At 36.5% G+C, this 20,378-nt stretch overlaps 2 protein-coding genes, 1 long non-coding RNA gene and 1 pseudogene across 8 annotated transcripts; 1 reads left to right on the forward strand and 3 right to left on the reverse strand.

The window, feature by feature from the left end:
* Window positions 1-808: 808 nt before the first annotated feature.
* On the forward strand, window positions 809-1,967 carry LOC108365817 (uncharacterized; annotated as a pseudogene).
* A 2,682-nt stretch (window positions 1,968-4,649) lies between these two features.
* On the reverse strand, window positions 4,650-5,762 carry LOC108365818 (uncharacterized). Its single transcript, XM_017620000.1, has 5 exons — window positions 5,759-5,762; window positions 5,697-5,707; window positions 5,516-5,630; window positions 5,303-5,459; window positions 4,650-5,087 (listed from the first exon to the last, which is right to left on the reverse strand). Exons 1-5 carry the CDS (start codon window positions 5,760-5,762, stop codon window positions 4,730-4,732), a joined length of 645 nt encoding a protein of 214 aa, XP_017475489.1. The 3' UTR covers window positions 4,650-4,729.
* A 4,233-nt stretch (window positions 5,763-9,995) lies between these two features.
* On the reverse strand, window positions 9,996-12,071 carry LOC108365814 (uncharacterized). 6 transcript variants are annotated; one of them, XR_001848008.1, is made up of 5 exons: window positions 11,870-12,071; window positions 11,641-11,761; window positions 11,371-11,569; window positions 10,337-10,892; window positions 9,996-10,270 (listed from the first exon to the last, which is right to left on the reverse strand). XR_001848008.1 is itself a non-coding variant. In XM_017619997.1 (4 exons), exons 1-4 carry the CDS (start codon window positions 12,000-12,002, stop codon window positions 10,869-10,871), a joined length of 477 nt encoding a protein of 158 aa, XP_017475486.1. In that variant the 5' UTR covers window positions 12,003-12,071; the 3' UTR covers window positions 9,996-10,868. The 6 variants fall into 6 exon arrangements, 3 of the variants coding, with proteins under 3 accessions (XP_017475486.1, XP_017475485.1, XP_017475484.1); XR_001848007.1 differs by having other exon boundaries at window positions 10,331-10,892; XR_001848006.1 differs by having other exon boundaries at window positions 9,996-10,127; window positions 10,206-10,892.
* Window positions 12,072-12,156: 85 nt separating this feature from the next.
* Window positions 12,157-12,678, reverse strand: LOC108365815 (uncharacterized). Its single transcript, XR_001848009.1, has 3 exons — window positions 12,466-12,678; window positions 12,304-12,411; window positions 12,157-12,248 (listed from the first exon to the last, which is right to left on the reverse strand). It is a non-coding gene; the product is annotated as an uncharacterized LOC108365815 (long non-coding RNA).
* Between the last annotated feature and the right edge of the window lie 7,700 nt (window positions 12,679-20,378).

Below are 20,378 nucleotides of genomic sequence, written 5' to 3' on the forward strand. Positions count from 1 at the left end.
AATACAAAATGTGGACAGAACGATTAAAAGTTTTGTTTACAAAAGTAAAGTTAAATATTTCGCGCATCGTAGATTTTTTGATTATTAAACCGCGAACGCTAACTAATAATATAAAAACTATGTGACAAAAGCCACATACTTTGTGAATTCAGCGCACCTCGCAGAAATCTTCATCCAACATGCAAAGCAACAATTCAGCCAACTGGAGCAACAGAAGCAACCATTGGAACAGCAAATGTTGGCATCGGTATTGCTAAATGCAGGTGGGATTTTGCCGGCTGTCGCCGCGCTACCATCACAACACCATTCCGAAGATTCCACCGCTTACGGCGCAGAAGGTTTCCATGCCAGTTGATGATGAGGAACTTAAGAAAACCGCCTGGAGTTGATGATAATAGTTATGGCGGTGTCGGGAATCACCACTATCGGAAACAACAGCAATATGACAGCAACATAAATTTCGTTCCACCAAGTGATCCGTAGCAAAATAACTTTGCGCTCCACAACATGCCGCAGCAGGGTGGAGCGGGGAATTTCTTTCTACCGGACATGACAAAACCGCCTCCAGGTTTTGCGGGCAGTGCTCCGCCTAGTGTCGATGGCAACAATCAAAACTTTGTTAAATTAAAGCTTTAAATTTGAATAGAAGCTAGAGTGATACAAATAACAAGTATAGAGTTTTTAATAATTTAACTTTATGAAAAAGTTGTACCAAAAGTAATTGAGCTGATTGTGTATAGCGTAAAAACATTGTGATGCAGCGCTCAGGTAGCAGGAAGAGTTGGTTGTGGTGGTTGACCACTATGTTATGGCATCTATGTCTAGCTCATCGACCGATGAGAGCTTCGATGCACCAAATCTGAAATTTCACGTGTCCAGTTCAAGTGAAGATGTTTGCAAATATACGGGCGGTCATGCCAATCCCGAGGATATAGAGGGGTTGAGATATCATTGTCCACTGTGTGTAAAATCCCAACACCAACATAATTTTCACTGTTGCTGATGCGTGCGTAATGGTATCATTGTGCACAGTAATGTTGCTGGTTGTATGCAGAAGGAAAAGTAAGTTGGGCACATACATATATGCAATTCAATGCTAAAGATTGCAGCTTGGAATAAATTTCATTCTCTTTCAGCCTTTTTGAGAAACAACAGAAATATATTAATATTAAAGGCGGCCTCAACGACTTGAGTATTCGATATTAACACTTCATGCGTGAGCAGCGCTCCAGCGAACACTTGCAATGTGAAATTAAACGTAAAAAGCAGAGGATTCAACTGCTCAATAGATTGATAACTTAAAAGCAACAAAAAGAACAAAGGGATCTGCGGTGCAATGCAAACACTGATAAACGCAAACAGTGCCAAACTATCAAATTAGGGTGAAAGCTCTAGAGAATTATGTTTTCGATAGACTCGAAAAAATTATTAAATTGCGAGAGTGTTATGGTGGGATGATGGATAAAGTGTAGCAAGTGACACGTCAAGATATAAACCAACTGGTGAAGTATATATTTCCAATTTCGTAGGTTGTGTTGCAAGACGAAAAACATCTTAAGGCGATTATTGGCGAGGTGCGATACCAAGTGCTGGACCCGGTGGTGACGCCAGCAATGAAACCAACACTATGGAACAATTGGCCGATGCTAGAAACACATATTATATACGCGGAAAATGGGTGTTTCATGGCAGTGGGATTAGTGAGATGAGGAGGAACTACAAAAATATGGTTCCTGCTTTAATCAAAACCATATTAGTCAAACTTTCAAACATTACACAGAACTTAGAAAAATTCAACGAATTTTCGCCTTAATTTTGAACTTTTTAATATGAAATCTTAGAAATATTTTCAGTACGCAGAAAGAGTCTTTTTAATTCTAGTAAAACAAGCGAAAGTTTTAACTGGCAAAAATTCGCGTTGATTTTTAATAATTTTTTAAATTTATGTAAATTTATTGTAGCCCTAAAAAGAGCCTTTTATATTAATTTGTTGTAGCCCTTAAAAGGGCCTTTTATGCTCGCATGTACATTTGTTAAAACTTTGATCTCTTTCTAAATTTATTGTGGCCCTAAAAAGGGCCTTTTAAGTTAATTTATGCTCGTACATATATAAATTTGTAAAAACTTTGATCTCTTTCTAAATTTATTGTGGCCATAAAAAGGGCCTTTTATGTTAATTTATGCTCGTATATACATACATTTGAAAAAACTTTGATCTCTTTACAAATTTTTGGCGGCCCTGACAAGGGCCGTTTATGTATCAACAGTACTGACCTGTAAATAAATAAATTTATGTTGCAATGTAATTTGTGAATAATTTTCTTACTCGTGGCATGCTAAGTTTTGACATTAGTATATTACACTTCTGATATGATTTCTCCCACTTCCAAGCTGCAAACGAACGGAATTTGTAAAATGTATTCAATATGTAAATTTATAACTTACCCTATATGCTGCATACCCTGCCTATTTGTTGGTGGTACCAAGCGCATTTAGGTCAGAATTTTTGTATATTTTCTTTTTTTTGTGGGCATTATCAGTGAGTTCTTTATTTAATTTGCTTATTTTAAAGAACATTCTTGCCCTGAAAAATAACTTTTTCACTTTAATATCGCAATGAATATTCGAGGCTTGCTCAATATGTTTTTTTACAAAGCCATTTGTAATGAGCAAGCCATCTTCGTTCATTGCTTGAAATACTGACTCTAGATTACGCATTTGGTCCATCATTGAAGAGCTGGGTATTTTCAAACCACCCTCACTCAAGTGATTTGCCCAGGAAAACGATGGGTCATCATTACCTCTGAGCGATGTGCTGGGAATATCATCGTGAAGTTTATGGCAAATGTACCCCGCTAAATGCTGGAGGCCATCGAACTCCAATTCGCTGAACTCGGCTTCTTCGACCGGCCATAGTTCTACGGGGCGATCTTGAAGGTTTTGAAGGAAAATACCTGAAAAAATTATTTTTGTTTATTACATTACTTATAAATACATTTTAAATAAATTGTAATCAAGGTTCAAGTACCTGTGAGTGGAGGTTGTGTCATCTCCAAGTCAGGTGTGTCGTCCTCCTCAACATACGCCGAGTCGGATAACACGCCTTTGTTGTGGCCAAGCAGATATAGTCTGAGGCGGTATTTGAACTCCTGCTGGTCAGGGTGGTCGTGCAACCCACCTTTAGAACGTATCACGCCAAAAAAGTTTTCCAGGACGTCCTGGTTGAGGCGATACGTTAGCACGTATTTTGCATTGAATCGCGATTTTATCTCCTCAAACATCAGCTTCAATGCATTGTTTGTTTGTATGATTCCTTAGGAGGAAAAAATGAAATATATTTAATGTTTTAAAAAGCGATGGAAAATTTACAATTTATATACAGACAGGCATGTTCCAGAAAAGTAGTATAATGAAAATGAAGTGAAAATCAAAAATACAACTTTTCATTTTTGATGTTCTAGAAAAGAAGCGATTTGCTGGTTCATTTTTAAAACTTGATGTTCGAAAAAACTGAATTCAAAAGCATTGGGTAAAATGTAGAACACCAAAATGTATAATTGAAGTATTTTTAAAAAACTTTCTTTCCAAAGTAGAATGCAGTACATGCCCGATTTATTGATTTAGACAAGAATGCACTGTGATATTTAGATAAGTTTGAGCTTACCTTTCTGAAATGGAAGAAGAGAGTACTTTCCCATTACTCGCATATTCTTCATTAAACCAGTCATCTCGTCCAAAATTTTGTCCTGCTCCTCCTTTGCTAAGCCATAAGCGTGACACCGCTTTCTAGAATCAGCGTGAGGCACCCTAACGTTGAGCACATCAAACCAGTCATTTGTCTAAAATGTGTAGAATTTTAACATAAATATATGTATACATGTAAGTATTTATATAGAATTATATTTATTAATAATTACTACTTTAAAAAGCTGGAAGCATTCGTTCCAGTTTTTGTCTTTTAAGTGGCCCAAAGAAGCAGCCCTAGTTATGGCATGAGCAACAGTGTGGGATAAAAGCTTCGCTGCCGTCTTCACTTTCTGGCGGTGAGGTCCAGCCACGTTCAAATGACTTGCTGAAATTTTGTGTGTGATTATCAAGTTCCCATTTATAAGGAAACCTTGACCAAGGAAATGATTTCGGAGCAATTTCAACAAGTGAGGAACATCAGCGAAAACGAAAACTTTGTGGTCATTGAATATGAACCTGTGAACCGAAATGTGCAAATATTTGAATAATTTTTTGTACATGTGTATGTAGATATGTAAATGTGTCATGCTTACTACGGCTTATCCTCTGTTATGCCCAGCTCATTGAAGAGTGACCTATTAGTGCCTCCTAAATCACACACCATAGCCAAAACATTATACCCACAGTTCTGGGACTTCTCCAAAATGTTTTCCAACACCTTGCAAGTCATTTTACGGTCGAAATCGTAAAAGGCGGGCTGCTTCCACTTTGCCATGAGACCTAAGAAAGGGATCAATTTTAAAATCGTGAAATGGAAGTAAAAAAGTGCATTGTAGTGTTTACCTCTAAGCATAGCCACTTGAACATAATTCACAGGAGCTAGTGTTGAGTCCGACGAAACATCATAACAGTAAGTCTGTCTGACTGTCATTTCGTCGAAACTCAAAACGCATAGCTTCTGTGTGGTAGTCATATGTGTAGAGGCTTCCAGCAATTTGAATACCGACTGGATCAAACCTCTGGAGATGTCTACATTCTGGGCCTATCGCTGTAAGGTTCGGACACCTGGAAGCGGAAAGTCTTGCTTATAGAGGAGACGGTAAGCCTTGGGAGATGCAGCATAAAGCGTTATGGACTGTGCTATATCCTCTTCGGTCCACGTTTGCCTTTTCATAGCTTTTTTCATTTTGCTGATTTGACCATCAGTGAAAATCTTAGCCAACTTGTCTTCTATATTTTTCAGGTCCATCTTCACCTCCAACAGGCTTTTCTGCAACGACTCCATATCCCAAGCATGCTTTTTCTGCTGCAATTCCGATTCCTCCTGTAAACTGGCAATCTCGGTTTTTTGTTTCTGGTTTTCTTTTTTCAAAAAAGCGTTTTCGCGTAGCAGGTCTCTTCTATATAAGAAAAAGATGCAAAAAAAACGTTTCTCTTATATAATGAAAAGTTGTTTAAAGTTCACGAGAATTGTTCACGTAAAACATCAGTAAAAATAATGAATGGTATGAAACATGCAAACGCCTTTCGTCTCAAAATGTGTTACGATGAGATTACCCATTTTGAAATATTGTTTACATACACATGTATATACATCATAAAGGATTAAACTTACACTTTTGCTTGCAGGTCCTCAACTTCCATTAACGTGCTGTCGTAGTAAAACACCTTGCTAGGTGTAGTGACTCGATGTGGAGAATGCAACGGAGTCGAAGCATCGACGTATTCAGCAAAGGTCTCCTCGTCCTTCTCGTCATGGGTCAAAGAGGCTTCTGAAATTATTCTTTTTAAAATTTCAAGTACTTCACCTTATTTCAAAATCCATTACCTTTGGAGGTGGACTGCTCCAGTAAATCGCTCACAATTCTTTTGTACTCCTGCTGTTGAGATATCTTTTCCGCTTCGGAAATTTCCCTTCTTAAGAAAACGTTTTTTGGCGTAACCTAAGACAATAAAAAGTAAATATTATAGAAGGGTGTGCACTGCGATTGGGATATCTACTGCACCACCTTACTCCTAACTATAGGGAATGCAATAGGATGTTTATGGGCAAATAAACAGTATAACTTACCCATTTTAAATTGGAGGTCGTTCTCAATGTTATCGCGGGTCAGCGGGTTGAGCCCGCTTGGTCTGCGGCAGAACTCGACCCATTTTAGCAACAAATCAACATTTGATGGGAAGCTAAAAAAGCTCAAGCTAGATCTCTTTACGTGGACACTGTCACAATTTGCAACTGCACACTTCATTTTGAGTTAATTTTATTTAATAAAATAACTTTTTGGCACAATATTCACGCAATAATCACTTGCAAATTACTTATTTGTAAATTTGTTTGTAACAATCAAGTAGAAATGTCAGCACAAAAGAAAAATATAATGTGACGTCAGCGAAAGGGTGTTTGTCAAATCGACAAAGAGAGGACTAGCGGTCCACGGAAGGCGTGACCTTTATTTTCTGGATCGTGCTATGTAATATCTCATGGTTTCCAGACGGTCATAATTGGCTACCGTATATTGTTAAAACCGACTCTGATTCTTTACTTACTAGCACGTTTTTAGCTAGTGGGCTCAAAGAAATAAACGGAGTTTTAAATAATAACGATAGAATGTTGGACTTGGTGTTTATATCTGATGAATTAAAAGCTTCGTGTATGGAATGCTTGGCGCCTATGTCCGTCAATACCCAACATCATAAAGCTCTTACAGTTGAATTTGCATTTTATGATTATGAAGTCATTTCAAGTGAATGCGATCCAGAAAGAAATTTCTGTAAAGCTAATTGGGATGTGATTAAAGATATTCTCGGTAGTATAAACTAGTCTAATTTAGATGCTTCAGGGGATCCAGAAATAACGTACAGTCTCCTGCGAAACCAATTTTTAAAAATTATTTCCTCATCTGTGCCAATGAAACGAGTTCGGAACAGTAATAAACCTCCTTGGTTTAATCTTAGATTATCTAAGTTAAAGAAGTTAAAAAACCAGGCTTATAAAAAATATAGGTTAACAAATAATGCTGGCGACAAATTATCATTCTCTCAAATTCGTAAAAGCTTTGATTGCCTACAAGTTTTCTTTACAAGCAATATATTTTTAAAAAAGAATCAGGATTGAAACGTAATCCTGCAAGCTTTTGGCATTTTATTAATAGTAAGCGGAAAACAAATGGATTTCCAACTGTCCTACACTACGATGGGAGTGAATCTCATAGTCCGCTTGAAGCTTGTAACCTCTTTAGTAAATTTTTCCAACAGACATATGAGAAATACAACGATTCACATAACAATACATATAATTATTTACCGCTGGATGTGATATGCTCTTTTGACATATCTGAAGATGATGTGAAACTAGCAATTTCTTATTTAAAATCCAATACTAAGGCAGATATCGACGGTATTGCCACAATATTTTTTAAAAAGTTGTGTGAAGTTATCGCTGGACCTATTGCTTCGATTTTTAGCTTGTGCATCCGAAAAGGCAAATTTCTGGATGCTTGGAAAGTGTGTTCCATTACTCCGATATTTAAATCAAGGGATCGAAATGATGTTACGAATTATAGGCCAATTGTAAAACAAAGCACAATTGCAAAAATTTTTGATAATATTCAGCCCTATTCCGCATTTCGACTCGAATCGAAATTTTCTCCGTTTGGCAACTTTGGTATTCTGCGTTCCGTTTCCTTTCGATCAATCTTCGAAATTTAAGATTATACCTATTCTACATTTGGATCGTAGTTCCGTTTTTCTAAGTTGCAAATTTGTTGACGGAGAACGTTTCAATTGTTATTTTCGTGGGTTTAAATAATAAAATTTTATAAAAAATTTAAGTAAAATATACTGTGCATGATTGTAAAAGTCATAATAAATTAATTTTCTCGATTTCAGTTCAAGATGAATTCCTTATGACTCTTCACTCATCTGAAAATGATCAAACATGTCCCTAAATCTCCGCCTTTCAACTTCCGTATCAGCAATCTGGGACTCATTCTTCTCCTCAAGCAATAACGCAGCGGCTATGGATTTCATTCTTATAATTATGTATCCACTTAAATTTTATTTTTAAATTACAGTGATGCTAGGTATATTTAGTTATTTTAAAATATTTACAAACTTTAACTTCATATGCTGCTATAGTTTGGTGGTAAATATTTCTTTGTTTTGTTTCGATTTCACACATTCCTAGGCAAACAGCTCATTTCGAAAGATGTTTTCTCTCTCCCTCTTCTTCTTTCGTTTCGATTGTAACGAAGAATACCTAAGTTCGATTCCAGCGGAGCGGAATGCGGGAACGTAATCGAAATGCAGAATAGGGCTGATTATCAACACAAAGCTATTCAATCATGTAAATACATTAATAAATGAGGGCCAACATGGCTTTTTTCCTGGGCGATCTACATGCACTAATCTTTTATTATTAACAAAGGAAATAGTAACTCTTTTGAAGATAAATCGCAGCTGGATGTTATCTAAACCGATTTCTCCAAAGCTTTTGATAAGGTTGATCACTCTATTCTTTTGCATAAATTAAATATGTACGGCATAAGAGGTTCTTTACTCGATTTCTTCTTCAGTTTTCTTAAAGGTAGGAAGCTGTTTGTGCAGATTGACTCAAAAAATCTATTTCATTCGTTAAAGCGTGGTCGGGTATTCCCCAAGGAACACATTGCGGCCCATTGCTGTTCTTAATTTTTATTAATGACTTACCTCACTATTTACATCATGCGAAATGTCTTATGTTCGCTGACGATGTAAAACTGTTATTAAAAATCAACAATATATCGGACTGCCTTAAGTTGCAGGTTGATGTTGATTCGTTTCAAAGATGGTGTTCTCTTAATAATTTAAAATTAAACGTTAGCAAATGTTACGTAGTATCTTATACAAAACGAGCCGCCAGTTTGGAGTTTAGTTATTCCTTAAGTAGTTTAACTATAACCCGTATTACAGAAATAAAAGATCTTGGAATCATATTTGACAGTAAGCTTACCTTTGCCAAGCATGTCGATCTTATAGTTTCAAAAGCTTTTGGAATGATTGGCTTTATAAAAAGGAACACCGCGGATTTTAGGGACCCTCTAACTCTTAAAAGTTTGTATACTTCTCTAGTTAGAAGCCATTTGCAGTACTGCTCTCTAGTGTGGAATCCTTTTTATGAAGTCAGTACAAAGAAAGTTGAAAGAGTACAAAAAGTGTTTACTAAATTTGCTCTTTCTAAAATGTTCGGGTTTGCAAACTATCCGCCTTACATAAGTAGACGCAAGCTTCTTGGACTACAATCGCTACAGTACAGAAGAACATGTGCTTCCCTGCTCCTCGTTTATAGTCTAAAAAATGGTAGAATTAACTGTGGGAGTATAGTAAACTTTTTTAAGGCTCACATTCCTTCACGTAGTTTAAGAAATACTCGATTATTCGAGGAATCAACGCATGTTGAAAATTATGGCATTAATGAACCGATAACAAGATCTATCCGGTTGTGTAAAGGTATTGGCCCAATGCACGCTTGCTTTGCTTACTTTAGTTTGCTTTGCTTTACTTTGAAGGCTTTTATGGCCTAATGGTAGCTTTGAACGCTGTCATAGTAGTCAGCTGATTTTCAATGCGCGCAAATATACCCGCCATTCTTTGTTGTGCCAGCAAGTATAATTGTGAATTTTAGTTAAAATATATGTTATTAAACAATTATTTGTTACTAAGAACATTATTTTTTACAGATACCTTGCTTTTTTATCGTTCCGGTTTTGGTGAAGCTGCATTTGGCTGCGCCACTCACCACCCGTGTTTATAAGACGTAATATTCAATTGGAGGTAAAAGAGTTTATATTAAACAATTATTTGTTGCTAACAACATTATTTTTTTCAGATACCTTGCTTTTTATCGTTCCGGCCACCAGATTCGTTGGTTTTCATAAAGTTTCATTTGGCAGTACAAAATGTTGACTCGAAATGCTGAACAAGTTTTGAGAATTTTCCTAATTTTAGCGAAAATGCGTAAATTAAAACTGCGATTAAAACAGAAGCGCCGATTTTGGGTTCGGAAATTGTACTTAGAGCGACACAAATATGGATTGTTTGAAAGTTCATTAAGAAACTTGGCTGCAGATGAGGAGCAGTTTAACAAGACATTAAGAATGCCCTTTTCGTTATTTAATGTGCTGCACGAATTTCTGGAGGCTTCGCTGACCAAATATTCAATCAGAACACCAATATCGAGCCGCTGCAGACTATTTATAACCCTGATGTAAGAGAAAATCGGTTTTACTTAATAGTATACGTATAATTTTCCATATATGTATCTGGTTTTATTTTTTTGTTGCAGATATTTGGCTCACGGTGGCACTCGGCAATTCCACACAATAGTTCACAGGATCGGCCTGACGACTTTCAGGAAGATTACGTTGGAGACATGTATGACCATATGGGATCTGTTAGCTGACCTGTATGTGGCGACCCCGTCAGAAACGGAATGGGGACGTATTTCCAATGAGTTCAAGTCGCTGTGGAATATGCCCAACTGCGTTGGTTCCATCGACGGAAAGCACATTAATATTACCTGTCCAGCGAATTCAGGGTCGATGTACTATAATTACAAAGGCAATTATAGTATCGTGCTTTTGGCCGTATGTGATGCCAATTATACCTTTACCTGCGTTGACATCGGAGCATATGGAAGTCAAAGCGATGGCGGTGTCTACCACTTTTCAAAACTGGCAGATGCTATTGAAAATGATAGGCTCGGCCTTCCACATGATCAGCCTCTGCCAGGAGAAACCGAGCCATTTCCACATTATTTAGTAGGAGATGCTGCTTTTCCCTTACGGCGTTATTTAATGCGACCATATCCGGGTAGAGGTATTCCAGAAGAGCAAGAGTATTTCAATAAAAGACTCTCTCGTGCAAGAAGAGTTATAGAAAACGCATTTGGAATACTCACTGCCAAATGGAGAATATTGAGAACGACGCTATGCATGGCCCCGAAAAATGCAGAACAAATAGTGAAAGCTTGTATTGTCTTGCATAATTTTATTAAGCTTTCGTGTGCAAACTATGTAGCAAGCGATTTTGTTGATCGCTACGAAGAGGATGCCACCATCGCTGGCTCATGGCGAAACGAAGTAGTTCCATTGCCCTCAATAAGTAGGGTGTCATCGAACCGAGGCAGTTCAAATAATTATGATTTAAGGGATGCTCTGAAGACACATCTTTTTAACAATAAAATTTAAATAATTACTACTCACTGAATATGCTTTGTTTTTATTATTTAAGATAGAAAACAAAAATTTGAACTCACAGTATGAGGGCACTTATTGGTAATGTTTTAAATGTCGTCACATCTTTCAGGTTCGATTACATATTTATTACATATTATTACATTACATATATATATTATATATTACATATATATTCGATTACATATTTAATTCGCAAAATCAAAATCAGATTTCATACTAAATTAGATTACATATAAAGTTCGCAAAATTGAATTCAAACTGGATGTCATTTAAATTTTTAAATTTCGTAAATTCAATTTTTATAATTTTTATATTGAGCATAGACGTATTGAAGTACGTCCATTTGAAAATCTAGGCGGCTCTCTTCTGGGACCTTCTCAAACACTTCGCCAATCGCACCCAAGAAATTGTTGTGTGTTTTTTTTTGACTATCCACAAACTGACTTACTTCGTTGACTAGATCGTTAAAGGCGGCGTTCTCATCGTTTTTTTTCTTTTGTCTCTTAGCCGGCGTTGGGGCAGTGGTTTCTTGCTCTTCTATTATAATGTTCCCACTCTCGCCTATTTGGAATCCAAAGGAAGTATCCAGTATATCTGGTTCTTGTCCGAGAACTTCTGGCGTTTGGGAGACGATGTTTGTTGTTGTCCTTAAAATATGTACATATAAATTACAATTTAAAATATAAATACTTGTTGTACAAATGTAAAGTACACTTACTGTCTGGGCGTGACCGTGTCTTTCAAAAACGACGCAGCACTTCCGCTAGGTTGTTGATCAACCTTCAATTCTATTCCATATCGGTCTCTTAACGATTTCCATCGCTTTCGGCAGTTTTCCTCTGTAAAGTAAAAATATAGTATTCGTCACAATTATTCGTCACAAATTTGTTATAATTTGGTTCGTCCTATTACAAAACTGCTATATGTTTGAAAAACTCTATACTAACCAGGATGTCCCACAGCAGCAGCTACATTTCGCCAAGCCAAATCTTTCTTCACCCGATCGCGGTAACTAAGCTGTCGTTTGTCCCACAAGCAGTTGTGTTTTTCAATCTCTGCTATAAGTTTTTCTTCGAACATCTTGCACTAAAGCTTCCGATATACCAACCAACACACAAGAATCGGATAATACAGCAGCCGGAACGATAAAAAAGCGAAGTATCTGAAAAAAAATAATGTTGTTAGCAACAAATAATTGTTTAATATAAACTCTTTTACCTCCAGTTGAATATTACGCCTTATAAACACGGGTGGAAGTGGCACAGGCAAATGAAACTTTATGAAAACCAACGAATCTGGTGGCCGGAACGATAAAAAGCAAGGTATCTGAAAAAAATAATGTTGTTAGCAACAAATAATTGTTTAATATAAACTCTTTTACCTCCAGTTGAATATTACGCCTTATAAACACGGGTGGAAGTGGCACAGGCAAATGAAACTTTATGAAAACCAACGAATCTGGTGGCCGGAACGATAAAAAGCAAGGTATCTGAAAAAATAATGTTGTTAGCAACAAATAATTGTTTAATATAAATTATTTTACCTAAAATTGATGAAGAACGCGATAAAAACTGCACACAAGCAAAATCGACGCGAAAAATTGAAATGTCAAGAGTTGTCAAAAGCCTACAGCGCGCTGTCAAATAGAGATTTCGGCTAATCGATACTTTAAAGCGCTTCAAGCAAGTGAAGTAAAGCTGCCACTAGGCCAACTTTCATACATTTTAGTAGATTTTAAAAATTGTTTGACAGTTCTCAAAGCCAAGCAAGCAAAGCAAGCGTGCATTGGGCCAATACCTTAACACTTATTCTTCTCTCATAGACTTTAATACTACCTTTGCTAATTTAAGACTTAGTCTCTTTAGAATTTTTAATTAAGCAACTGTCCTTAGTCTGTGAGAATTTAACTGTTCAGTAGACTAAATATATAATAAATAAATAAATGAATAAATAAATAAGTACTCCCATAATAAGTATGTCTTTTTCTTTTTGCTTTGTTTTATATAAAAGAACATTGTGTGTATAACTTTGAGTTAATTGTTTTCATAGACAGGGTATACATACCGCCAATTTGAGTTAGTTATACATATATGTGTGTAGGATAGATGCACAATCCATGGTGCCGCTGTTTAATTTGCGTTAAACACATATATATATATTAGTACATATTTTTGTAAGTACTCTATGGCTGATAAATATTATTGTAATGATTATGTGACTTTTTTACCTGTTTTAGTATAATTCTGATGAGCGTGCAATACTAGCACCGAAAGCTAAATAAATTGACATAAACAATTCAATTGGCTCGGAGATATCGCATTTGGTTTCATCTTTAAATTGAAAAAATCCGAGCGGTAAACAATTATTTTAATGTCAAATTTGTATTCTAGCCATTTTCATAGATTCTTTTTTTGCGGTTAAGTCCGGTAAAAATACTTAAAAAAAACGCTGATGCCAAGATATAAAAGCTGCACAAATATTGCCTTGATATAACTTATATCTAGCAAACAAAGTGATAGCTGAACAGCAATAAGTTGTATCCTGTGAAGATGGCCAGTGAAGAAACAAAGCGTTGAATGGCTGCCTTCAGCCGGTTCGGACTTACATAATTGGGACATAGTAACCCCGCACAGCCTTACATTTAATTTTCTTGACATTCTCCTTTGCGATGCGGCAAATTCCAATTGGAAAAATAACGGAACCAGTCCAATTGGCGCAGTACCCGTTATTTTTCCAATTGGATACATAATTTTCCGTAGTGCAAGAGTACAAAACCTGCTGCCAACTTCGCAATCGGTCATTACAATTTGGAATTGACACCCGTTGGCGTGGAACGTGAAAACGAAAAACTAAAAAAAGTACGGTATAAATTATTGCAACCGAAAAGTGAAGTGAAAGAAAAATTGTTTTAAACAGGAACGTGAAAAACGAAAAACTAAAAAAGAAATACGGGATAAATTATTGTGACCGAAAAGTGAAGTGAAAGAAAAATTGTTTTAACCAAGAACAATTAAATCGCTACTAACGCGATAAAAGTGGAAAACTAATAGCGTTTTCAAACATTTTTTTTACAAAGTGCAAGAAGCGGGAAATTTTTCCTGCAGCTAAGGCTACACCCCATATCCGTGCACCACCGAGACGACAACACTTTCCCAGGACAGCGCGCGTTGCAAGGTAAGTATTAGGTGACCTCAAACACCCTAAATAAATTGTATACTAATTCCCTTCCATCACACCAACAGAGCGAGCTCGCAGTTGCGCTCTGCTAGCGCGCCAGAAGCACCCATAGTGTGCGCTCAGGTGAACCAGCGCGTTCCACGTTTCTCATCAACGCGGCACACCAGCGACCGCCTGAGAGCGGTACCAAACAACCGCCTAAGGAGCGGCACCAGCGACCGCCTGAGGAAAGGCACCAGCGCAACCGCCCAAAGAGCGGAAACTCAGCGACCGCCTAAAGGAGCGGCACCAGCGACCGCCCAACTAGCGGCACCAACAACCGCCCAAGGAGCGGCGACCCAGCGACCGCACAAAGAGCGGCAAGCTAGTGACCGCCTAAGGAGCGACCGCGGAAGCGGCCATCAGCAACCGGGGTAAGCACCCGGGTAACCAGCGCGCCCAAAGAGCGCCAGCCCAGCGCGTCAGGGCACCGGCGAACGCCTTAGGAGCGGCACCCACTACAACCGCCCCAAAGAGCGGCAAAACAGCGAACCACCTAAGCCGCACCTCAGCAACCGCCTAAGGAGCGGCACTAGCGACTGCCCAAGGAGCGGCAACTCAGCAACAGGGATGAGCACCCGCGTCAACGAAGCGCCCACCTAAGGAGCGGCACCAGCGACCGCAAGGAGCGCCAACTCAGCAACCGGGGTGAGCACGCGGGTCAACGCAGCGACTGCCCAAGGAGCGGCACCAATAACCGCCCCAGGAGCGGCAAGCCAGTGACCGCCTAATAAGCGGCACATCCGTGACCGCAAGGAGCGGCAACTCAGCAACCGGGGTGAGCACCCGGTTCAATCCAGCGACCGCCCAAGGAGCGGCACCAGCAACCGCCCAAGGAGCGGCACCAACAACCGCCCAAGGAGCGGCGACCCAGCGACCGCACAAAGAGCGGCAAGCCAGTGACCGCCTAAGGAGCGGTAACTGAGCAGCCGGGTCAAACCAACGACCGCCCAAGGAGCGTCACCAACAACAACAACATCAACTACCGGGGTGAGCACCCGGGTAACCAGCGACCGCGGAAGCGTCAACAGGCAAACGCCAAGGGAGCAGCATCAGCAACCGCTCAAAGAGCGGCACACCAGCAAGAACAGTGCGAAACACCAACAACAAATGCGCGCAACACCAGCGGCAACAACAACAGTAGTGCCCCTGCCAAGCCCTGCTGCAATTGTGGGTGAGTCCTGAAATTATGTAAGGAAATTAAACGGCTAAAACAATTTAGAATAGAAACAAGTAATCATTGTAAAAAGCAAGAAAAGAAACAAGAATTTAAAAAAACCAAAAAAGACAAAAGGGAGTTCAATAGATAATAAGAAACATATACAAATAAACTTAAAGTAAAAAATAAGTTTCTAATTAACTTAAATTAATAACAAATATTAAAAGAAACCATTTTTGTTTAAGTGAGTAATAAACAAAACTCAGTTGCAAAGGAAAAAATTCTTGTTGGGTAACTATTTGTGGTTACAATTAAAAATTTAAGTTTAAGTACCAAAAGTAGCATCAAAAGAACAACTAAACAAACCAAAATAGACAAGAAAAGTTTTCTTTGGGAGGAAAAAATTATTTAAAGTAAATACACATATGGAATAACTCATACTAGAATGAAATAAAATATAATGCATGATAAAAATATAGCAAGGTAGAACCGTTCTCTCAATTTGTCGGCCATGATTTTTTTTGAAGTTTGCCAACTTTTTAAAATCATATAAAAGTGAAAATAAAAAAATGAAATTGTTCGAAATTGTTGTTGCTTAAGATTGAAAATGAAAATGTATGTGTGAGTTTGTGAGTAAATTTAAAAATTAAATTGTTTGGAAACGTCAAGAATTTTAAAAGTGACTCTCAGCGGTTCTACCTTACTATATTTATATCATGATATAATGTAAGGAAACGAACTTAAGAGAGTAGGCGAGACTACCCATACAGGTCATACAGAATTTGTATGTATAGAATCCTCAAATTAACTAAAGTTTAATAAAACAAACTACTAAAGATTATAATTTAAATAACCTAAATTTTAACTAAAATAAATAAATAAATAATAATAAAATAAAACGAAAGATATACGAATAAAATAACGCAATATATAAACTAAAATAAATTACAATTCAATCAAAATTCAAATAAAATAATTCTAAATAAATCATAAAAAAGTTAGATAAAAGAAAAATTGGCCACTTATAAAAATAACTTAATATAAATAACAAATATAATAAACCTAAAAGAAAAAAGGAAAATCGAAGAGTAAAAGAAAGAAATAAATACAAAAAAAACAATAATTATATTAATATAGGAGAAATATAAATTACAACTTAGCTTTACTTACCTTAGTCATACTTATCTGCCTTTGATCTTAAACTCAGATACTTACCTTACGAAGACACTTGTCACTGGAATTACTTACCTTAGCTATAGATAGAATCATCACTTATACTTACCTTAACACCTTTACTTTTATCAATATACCCAGCTTAGGCTTAGCATAATCACTTAGATGATAGAATTACTTGCGTTTAAAATAATCAGCTTTAGGAATTAGTTTTTTTTAGGAAGTGAAAGGATTAAGATAAGTTAGTTTTAAGAACTAGGTTAAGAAAAATGAATTTATATAAATAAATTGTATTTATAAATAGGAATGTTGACTAACCTCATTGCATAAGGGAGGCACATTAGGTTTTTACTAATGGGGTCATCGGGAATAGGGTGCGCCGATGACCACGGCTGAGGGTGGGTCAGCACCAGGGCCCACACTTCCACCAATGGCCCCCAACTATTTTCGGCCTTTGTTTTATTTTGTTTTGTTTATCTTCGTATCATAGTTTGGTTTTTAGATTTCTGGGTTTATTCTGATTTTCAGTTTATTTTAAATATTTAATTTAACGTTTATTTTTTTCAGCTTTTTTTTGATAGTAACGGTTTTTTTTGATCAGAATTTTTTTTTAAATTTTTTGTTGTGTGTTCGTCCGTTTGACAAGGCATGACTGTTTCTCTGCAATGGCGCAGGGAACAGTAGTGAGGCACGAACCCCGTCCTGCCGACATGACTAGCCACAGTGCACCCCATTGTGTCATGCCGCCTGCACTCACTACTATACGTTGCATAACATAATAGCTCTAATCCAATACTTTTTGTGAAAAATCCTGCAAACCTGTCAAACAGCAAAATTACTCTCTGAAGTAAGAGTAAAAAGTGAGTAACCACAAAAAGTACGGGAACAAAAAAACTATTTTTCCTGTAAAAACGTCAACCAGTGATTACTTGACACTTTTCATGATTTTACCAGAAGAAAAAGTTCGGGTAAAATCTTGCAACTTCATTCTCTAAACAACTCTCCAAAAGTAGCTCTCATTTACAGGATTTTGGAGTACTGGATCAGAGCTAATGTAGGCAATTACATATGTATGTACAACAGTGCACGGACAACAAAGGCTTAAAATCTACCAATATTTTTTCGGAAAGAAAACAAAAGGATTTAAATGAACGCAGTGTATACATATTTTGCCATCGAATACTTCTCAAATAAATATGAAAAGTTAACTCTGACCATGGCCAATTTAAAAGTGAAATTACATCTCTATCAGCTGTTTATGGAAATATTTTTCGTTAGCAATACTTTGTGTAGCAGACTGCCAAATGAATGTGTTACAAATTTCAAGCATTTCAAAACTAATTTTTATCAAACAATTTTGTAGTGCAGAGTAATTGTTCGAGTAATTGCATCCGTGTTCGAGTCAAATTCGAATCGAAATTTCTTTTTGAATTACGGCATTTGGTGGCGAGTTTGCTTTTTCAGCTTAAAATATATTTAAGACAAACGGCTGTAATTTCATTTTATTCGATTCGAATCGTGTTTCATTCGATCACGGATGCCATGATTCGGGCCCATTTTTAAGTTTTTTCTTGAATGTTTTATTGGCGTAAAATACATTTTTTGTTGTATTATAAAAAAATTCAATTTATTCCGAGGTGAATTCATATAAGGTGATACCAGAATTTCAAAACGTCCACTAACAAATTTTACGCGTAATTAAAATAAGAATTTCAACAAATACATCATTTTGACAATAAGAATTACCAAGGCGAAAATCCAGCTGCTCTGATAACACTACCTTACCTGAATTCGCCTTCATTTATACTATATGAGTAGAACCTATCTAATATTGTTTCTTTTAAAAAAATCTACCAACTTCTACCAATTTTTGTATGTAAAATCTACCACTTTTAATTTTTTTGAAGTCCGTGCACTGATGTACAGGGAGCAACTAACATTACTGTTAGCACTTACATTTGTATATGAATATTTATGTACATACATATCGTCGTTTGAAGTACAAAACCGAGTATCGTCATTCTGCAAACCGCGTAACTAACATTTGCTGCCAAAAATTGGATTTGCTCTCACAAGCTCTTGGCTCAATCCTTATCCATTCCTCCTGAAATATACTAGCCAGAAATGCGATTGCTTTATAAAAAAGAGAACCATTTTGAAATACGAGTGTTTTTACTCTCTAGAAAATAATTTATGCAATCTCACATGCGCGGTTTTGCATTTTGTTGATACGCGGTTTTGTACTTTAGACGACGATATATATATATGTATATAATTACGCATAAAAACCCTGCTGCTATGTTTTTTTGTACGTACTTAGCAGGGATGGGCGTTTTTGAATTAATTACTATTCAAATAAAAAATAAAATTTTATTCATAATTTTTCTAATTTTGAATGAAGAAATAAATTTTTATTCTTCATTCAAGCACTTTCGAATGATGTATAAATTTTTAATCACCATTCAAGTGATTTCAAATAACGAATAAATTTGTATTCTTCATTCAAGCAATTTAGAATGATGGATAAATTTTTATTCATTATTCAAGTAATTTCAAATAACGAATACATTTTTATTCTTCATTCAAGCACTTTCGAATGATGAATAAATTTGTATTCATCACTTAAGTAATTTCAAATAACGAATAAATTTTTATTCATCATTCAAGTAATTTAGAATGATGAACAAATTTTTATTCTTCATTCAAGTAATTTGAAATAACGAATCAATTTGTATTCATCATTCAAGTAATTTCGAAGAAGGAATAATATAATAATAAATATATTCAACAATTTTTTATGAGCTCGAGGCCGTTTTCAGTGAAAACTTATTGTGGAAAAGCAACAATAATTTGAAAAAAATGGTAGAAGTGATAGCTATTTCGGAAATCACCACATTTCCTCATCAGACTTCTTTCAGTAGGATTCGAACCGACGATCCCACTGACTCAGCCAGTTGCCTATGCACCGTGCTAAGACGCCTTGTAAATTATCGTTTGCTTATTTCCACTATTTTCATTTTTGTTATGCCAACACAATCAAGCGCAGCTATTCCGCTGCAATTCACTTGATCATGTGGTTGTTGGTTTTGTTGGTTTGTGCTAATAATTCTATTTTTAGAATGCTTAACTTTTAGGTGTGCTCGTCCTTAAGTTATTTGTTTTTTGTTATTTTTTGGCCTTTTAACAATTATATTCAACAATTTTATAATGAGCTCGAGGCCATTTTTTAAGTGAAAACTTATTGTGGAAAAGCAACAATAATTTGAAAAAATGGTAGAAGTGATAGCTATTTCGGAAATCACCACATTTCCTCATCAGACTTCTTTCAGTAGGATTCGAACCGACGCCACCACTGGACTCAGCCAGTTGCCTACGCACTGTGCTAAGTTGTCTTGTTAATTCTTGTTGCTTATTTTCCACTATTTCACTTTGCTAAGCCAACTACAATCAAGCGCAGCTATTCCGCTGCAATTCACTTGATCATGTGGTTGTTGGTTTTGTTGGTTTTTGTTAATATTTCTATTATTAGAATGTTTAACTTTTTAGGTGTGCTCGTCCTTAAGTTATTTGTTTTTGTTATTTTTATGGCCTGTTTGGTTATTATATTCAACAATTTTTATGAGCTTGAGACCGTTTTCAGTGAAAACTTATTGTGAAAAAGCAACAATAATTTGAAAAAATGGTAGAAGTGATAGCTATTTCGGAAATCACCACATTTCCTCATCAGAATTCTTTCAGTAGGATTCGAACCGACGATCACCACTGACTATGCCAGTTGCCTACGGACTGTGCTAAGTTGTCTTGTTAATTCTTGTTGCTTATTTTCCACTATTTCACTTTGCTAAGCCAACTACAATCAAGCGCAGCTATTCCGCTGCAATTCACTTGATCATGTGGTTGTTGGTTTT

Source organism: Rhagoletis zephyria, unplaced genomic scaffold (assembly GCF_001687245.7).
Source record: "Rhagoletis zephyria isolate East Lansing unplaced genomic scaffold, Rhagoletis_zephyria_1.1 Rzeph_scaffold_02010, whole genome shotgun sequence".
Classification (NCBI taxonomy): Eukaryota; Metazoa; Arthropoda; class Insecta; order Diptera; family Tephritidae; genus Rhagoletis; species Rhagoletis zephyria.